This window comes from Nelumbo lutea, chromosome 4 (assembly GCF_056320005.1).
Source record: "Nelumbo lutea isolate HS-2025 chromosome 4, American lotus-T2T, whole genome shotgun sequence".
NCBI classification, from domain to species: domain Eukaryota; kingdom Viridiplantae; phylum Streptophyta; class Magnoliopsida; order Proteales; family Nelumbonaceae; genus Nelumbo; species Nelumbo lutea.
The window spans coordinates 56,303,761-56,310,146 of NC_142687.1; the positions used below are offsets into that span (position 1 = coordinate 56,303,761).

At 36.9% G+C, this 6,386-nt stretch overlaps 1 protein-coding gene across 1 annotated transcript; it reads left to right on the plus strand.

The window, feature by feature from the left end:
- The first annotated feature begins 1,453 nt into the window (after nucleotides 1–1,453).
- LOC148860725 (uncharacterized) lies at nucleotides 1,454–3,971 on the plus strand. The gene is made up of 3 exons (XM_088941643.1): nucleotides 1,454–1,759; nucleotides 1,850–2,659; nucleotides 3,628–3,971. Exons 1-3 carry the CDS (start codon nucleotides 1,588–1,590, stop codon nucleotides 3,657–3,659), a joined length of 1,014 nt encoding a protein of 337 aa, XP_088797769.1. The 5' UTR covers nucleotides 1,454–1,587; the 3' UTR covers nucleotides 3,660–3,971.
- Nucleotides 3,972–6,386: the final 2,415 nt, after the last annotated feature.

Consider the following 6,386-nt stretch of genomic DNA (forward strand, 5'->3'; position numbering starts at 1 on the left):
TAATTGTACTAACATCTTTGATTAGCAGTTTGTATACTTTATTGTTTACTAACTTTCAACAACTATAAATCACTAACATTTGACTACCTTGCATTTACATTTCTACAGTAGTTTGTATTTCTTGGTCCATTTATTATTAAACTACAATATTAATTTACTTTCAACAATTAAATTGTCCTTGAGATTCCAGTAGCAACTCTCGAACTGGTTGAATCTCCAATTGATTATACTTTAGTAGCTAATCCTTCTCATAGCTATCAACTTATGGTTGTTCCTTATTCTCCAGTTGCAGATCTCGGCACACACATTTTGTGCAACTGTCATTTGCACTTAATTCATTTAATTCTCAACTACCTTTACATTTCAATATGTTTAACTGTTTATTCCACTAACTAATTTAGCAGCTTCTACATTTATTTGTTCTACCAACTTTCAGGTGTTATTTATCTTCTAGCAATTATTTGCATTTATTGTTCTATCTTCTTTAACTGCTAACCCTTGCAGCCTTTGTGATTATATTGTTTATTTGTTTGAAGTTGCAATTCATTCTTTAGTAGTAAAGTTAATCATATTGACCAATCTTTTGATTAACTGCTGAATACTCTAGCCTATATTCTACTGCAACTCGGGTCACTCAGAGATGTTCCCAATGCATGCTGAGATGTGCATGTGGGGCATTTGTGGGGCGCAGGTGTGAAGTCCATATTTCTTTTAACCAAGACAGTATAGGAAAAATCGATTGTCCTCTCCCTCTGTTTCATATGAAGGGCATTTTGGCTTTATGTTAATATCACTAAAAGAATCTAGAAGAGACCCGTATGATGACCTTCTTTGATTGAGTGATTGGATGAAGAAACCAAATTGTTTGTGGGTTACTTTTATTAGCCTCTCATTTTTATTTTTTCTAAAAACCTTTGGGAAGCGAAAGGAGAGAAAGAGAGAGAGAGAGAGAGAGAGAGAGAGAGTAGAGAGAGGATAAACTGATGTGGTCGACTGCATTTTACATATATAGCTAGAATAGATATAGAATTGAGAGAACCCAACTGGAGTAGAAATCAAGCATATAGTCGAATACTGGGGTGGAAGATTTTACAATCTGCAGATGACTACATGGGGTGGAATTTACATCTTAAGGATACGAGTATAAAAGGATTCAAGTGTAAAGAACAAACCTCGGTGGTTCACTGAAAAAATGGTTTCCATAGGGAAGAGAGAGAGAGAGAGAGAGAGAGAGAGAGTGATCAGTGTGAGTAAGATCTTTGAGTAGAGATCAAGCAAAATAAAAGGTAGAAAAACCAACACTCTATTATTTTTCTTTCATGCGAAGAAAGCATATATGCCAAATAAAACTAAGTAGAAAGAAAATACACAAGCATTAAATTTCTCTAGCTCACTCCCAATGAAGCCTTTTCTCCTCTACGTACGTTTCTTCATTGACACATCTGCGGCAAGGTGTTAATGAAAAAAGCATGGCTAACGAATCATCTATTGTGCTAAGCTCGACTATCCTACCTTAAGGCCGGCGTCTTTATCCTCCATTAATTTCTTTTCTCTTTTGAAACATTCTTCCACCTGCTTAGCTGCTATATGTATCCCAGGTGCTACTATGGTTCCGAGAGGAGTCACAGACCGTGTTTTAAGTTGGTGGCTTTCATGAGAGCTGCTTCTCTTCCCATGGCTCCAGCAAGAAATTGTATGATGTTGTGCATTTCTCTGATGTGTTTTTCTATAACAACAGCTAGGCTCTTCACTCACGATGGTACCCTCTCTCTCTCTCTCTCTCGTTTGCATATATTCACACACAAATCAAACCCCCAATTATTAACCATTACACAATTTGATTGAACAGATGCAAGGAGACCAAGGTCACTATTCATGTTTAAAGGTCCCAAGCGTCAAAGAAATACAGTTACCAAAGCAATAAATAAATTGAAACTGTCAAAACATTTCGATTACGTCAATGAAGACCCCACCACCACCCAAACCTATGATATAGCTTCACCTTTCAACTTGCCACCGCTTGATTCTCTGGCCCCAATTCCCTTGCCTGAAAATACTCCTCCATTCTGCGTGTATCCTCCCTTTACTCCGCAACCACCTACAACCATACCAACACCTACCATCTACCCACTACCACCTCCACCACCACCACCATCACCAGCTTCTTACATGACACCAATTTTTCCAATTCCAAATCCACCAGACATCATCCCTAGCCCACCCAGTAACTTTCCTAGTCCTCCAGAGTCTTTGCCTAGTCCACCAGAATCTGGTCTGACCCCACCAATCTACATTCCCAGTCCACTTGGATATGTGCCAAGGCCGCCCATTGGCTTTGTTCCTAGTCCTCCAATTTTTCTACCACCTATTGTGTTTCCTCCACCTTCTATGGCACCTCCCCCGTATACAGCCGCAGTATCACCACTTTGGTGCATTGCTAAACCAACGGTCCCTGAACCTATCATTCAAGAAGCAATAGATTATGCTTGTGGATCTGGAGCTGATTGCGGGTCAATCCAGCCAAATGGGCCATGCTTCCTACCAGACACATTGTTCGCGCATGCTTCGTATGCTTTCAATAGCTACTGGCAAAGGACCAAAGCCATCGGAGGCACATGTGATTTCGGAGGGACGGCCATGCTTGTCACAGTGGATCCAAGTAAGTTTAATTAAGATCCATTTCACTTCACTAGTCTTGTCGTAATTAAACCATTAGCAAAGAGATGTATACTTCATACTTTTTTGAAAACTTCAAAGCTATTTCAAGAAGTTGAAGCTGAGCTTTGGGAAGAAAACTGGAACCATATATATACTGGTTTGAATTGAAGCCCCCTATAACTTGCCACCTATCCCCCATGCATGGATACAATTGGAACACATCATCGGATGACCTCCTATTTAGAGCATCAGCTGGTTAAAATCTCAGCAAGTCCAGAAATCTTCTAATCATCATTATTAGAAGTTTAGATCTAATATTGTAGTCCTATTTCATTCATCTGATTTTTGGTCCTTCCATAGGTTTAATTCCTTAAAATTTGAATAGGGTTCTACCATAAATGTGTGTCCCAATCATCAGATGGTTAAAAGTCATCCAATTAAAGTACTGGTTTATATATGACATTTGTCTTGTTTCATGAGATGGAACTAGTAGCACTGGTAAAATTTATTTATCTATCACCATCACAACCACAATTCAAAACCAAACCTAGTGTTTGGATATGAGGATGTTCTTAACTAGCATTCAATGAATTCAACTTTTCAAAGGAATTCAAAGGATATATAGACTATCATCATTATCCCTGAAGTGGAAACAGCAGATGCAGTAACCCGGAGCTGGGTCAAAATCAGAACAAGGGCTATATATCTTTTCATCCAAACACCCCAACAGACCCTTAAGGCATCTATTGTTCATATAATTATACTACCACTAGATTCTTTGGTATGTGAATATGTGATTGCCTAGACAAGAGTTATTTTTCTCTTGTCTAGGATGATCATCTGGGATTAGATTTCGTCCAGTCAATCACATGGTCGAGAATACACCCAACTTTCCATGACATGAACTGCCCTATTATTTACTCCAAAAACAAGAAACTAATCTCTTTGTCCCTGTGTTGTCCATGACAGGTTTTGATGGATGTCATTTCATCTATTATTGAACAATGAACAGGACAGGCAGAGCATCAAGAGATTAAAAGGGAATGCCCGGCCAGGAGATTATATAAATAAGAATATCCTGTTTTGTTTAATTTTCTTCAGTGACCCTAACAAGAATTTTGCAGGCTGAGACACAATTATTTCTTTAGGTGGTTCCCATGCAGTTTCTGGTCAACAGGGCTTTTTTACCTTCTCTTGCTCTTCCTTTTCTTCTTTGTCTTGTTCTTGGAAGGGATCCTACCTCTCTTTTGTGATATGTATGAACTGCGTTGCAGTAACTTCTGAATATATACAGCTAATATGGATATAACGTTTAAGATATCACCTAAAATGGTCATTAATCTAAGTTAATTCTTTCAATTAATAGTAATTTCTATTAAATATTATTTTCTTAATAATTTCTATTATTTTTAGTCGTAATAAATTTTGTAAACAATTAATAGCGATTATTAACTATCCTTAACAGTAGTTATCTGAAATATGACTATAGAAACTGGGCAGGGCACCCTCTCCCCATCCCTACCCCATAGCTAAGATACCCTATCCCTACACTGTCCCTAGTGGTAAGGCAGATTTGGGACAGAGTACCCATTCCCTATTGGGATGGGGAATCCCCAAATTTTTCCAACCCTGAGGCAACTACCTAAAAAACATATAATTTGGGATATTTTAGAAATAGTATTATGTGAATTTGGGTGTATTTTATTAATTGGATATGAAAATTTGGGAGTACTTTAGAAATAGAATTAGGAAGTTACCTGATCATAGTAATAGGATCGGCCCCTTTGCCAAACAAAATGAATACTAAGATTTACACTCTATCTAATGGAAACCTAAATTGTTGGTAGTGAATTTCAACTAAATTTGAAATCTAATTTGCAAAATGAATTTATATATTACACTATTATTTTTTTTAAATGTTAGCAAAAGGTTAATCTAGGATCTATTTGAGTAAAAAGTGTGACACTACATTTTACAGTCAGGGAAGAGGTTATTCTCTATGATTAGTGTTTTGATGATTACGGGCCAAGAGGTTAGGTGCAAGAGACCATTATAAGACTGATTACCCGATGGATTTCATCTTACATAAGTCCATTAACCTTGGGTCTTCATAGGGTGGATGAAGCCAATGATCATTTATGTTTAAATGAAGCCAAGCTAATTGGGTCAGGGTTTCCTTATCCCTCGGTAGTGAATTTGGCCTACCCCTCTCCAGCGATGGGGGCAAACCCTTGTGAACTTATGTGGGACCTCTATGGGTCCCATGCCATACAATGATTAGGCCTATGTGGCCTTGCAACACATAAGTTAATGAGCCACTAAAGAAAATGGGCCTAAGAAGTACTAGATAGCATGACAACTTAAGTTGTCATGCAATTTGGTCAAAAATGGATATGGATCTTGGAATGGAACATCCATTCTCTTAAGAAAATAATGTTTATCTAATCAAAGATAATGTTCTTATCCAAATTTGATTTGGATTAGCTCTTAATAGGATTAGTAGTGCTCTATATAAGGGACTAAGAGGGGAGGAACAATTCACTTTATTCTCTCCATTTTCTTGCTCTCTTCTCTTCTCCCTCTACTCCAACAAACCCTAGTTCAAACTAGTTATGGTAGGGGATGAAATTGGTCAACCCTCTATTGTGTTTTTGACAAAAAACTAAGACACACTTAGGCTTACACTTTTACAACATATCCAAGCTAGTTTGGAGATCCGTTTTGTAAAAAAGGGCTTTGCTGAATCGACTTCGCTTTGTAACTACGCCATCTTCTATTGAAGGCCAGTTCAAATGGGTGTGAAGCACCACTCTAGGAGTTGCTTTTATATACTTTGTATTAGGTATGATCACTCTTTTATTTGAGTTTTAAATCTGGTCTGATTCAATGCAAGATCGATTTAAAAATTTTAGATTTAAAATTACTTGGAAATTGGCTCCCGTGTTGGGTTAGAAAAAAATATATATTTTTCAGCCAACCACTAGAAATGGTTTGGCCATGTTTAATCTCTAACCCTAACAATAGAGGACACATCTAGATTCAAAATGTAGCATCATTAGATAATGTGGCAGACCTATTGACTAAGCCATTAACATAGAAAATGTTTGAGGGACATGTGAATAGTATGAGACTAACTCTTATGCTTGAATAGATCTAAGTGCAAGTGGGAGTTGTTAGACAATTATGCCCTTAGCTCCAATCAAATTGATGTGCACAAATTGAGACTTGTGTTAGTTTAAAAATTTTTCAACCATTAGATAAATTCGGGGAGTCTATTCTGCTAAGGCTAACAGTAATGTAATATCAAATTGGTGAAGCAACTTGTCTCGGCTGCTAGGATTAGACTCCAAGCACAGTTAATGGGTGTTTAGAAGTATTGAACATGGACCAATTTCTAGTTATGCTTTGGACCTTGAAAACAGACGAGCAAAACTAGAAAGTTCCACTTAACCCTATACTTAATTATGATACTATAGTAGGTCTTGGACTAAGCTACTTTTGAACAAATACTTGGGCAAGTTGGAATAGTTTAGGATATTACCTAAGTGGGTGATTATAGTGATAGGATCAACCTCTTTGTCAAACAAAGTGAATATTAGGGTTTATACTCTATCTGATGGAAATCTAAAACTATTGGCATAGGATTTTAAATGTATTTGAAATCATATTTGCAAATTGTATTTATACATATATTATGTTATTTTCTATAAAAAGATTTACAAAAGGTT

What these genes read in the sequence shown, in the direction of transcription:
- LOC148860725 (XM_088941643.1), top strand. Translation starts at nt 1,588, where the DNA reads ATGTATCCCAGGTGCTACTATGGTTCCGAGAGGAGTCACAGACCGTGT. An exon ending in TAGGCTCTTCACTCACGATG is followed by an intron (nt 1,760 to 1,849) that starts GTACCCTCTCTC and finishes TTGATTGAACAG; the next exon opens with ATGCAAGGAGACCAAGGTCA. An exon ending in GCTTGTCACAGTGGATCCAA is followed by an intron (nt 2,660 to 3,627) that starts GTAAGTTTAATT and finishes TGTCCATGACAG; the next exon opens with GTTTTGATGGATGTCATTTC.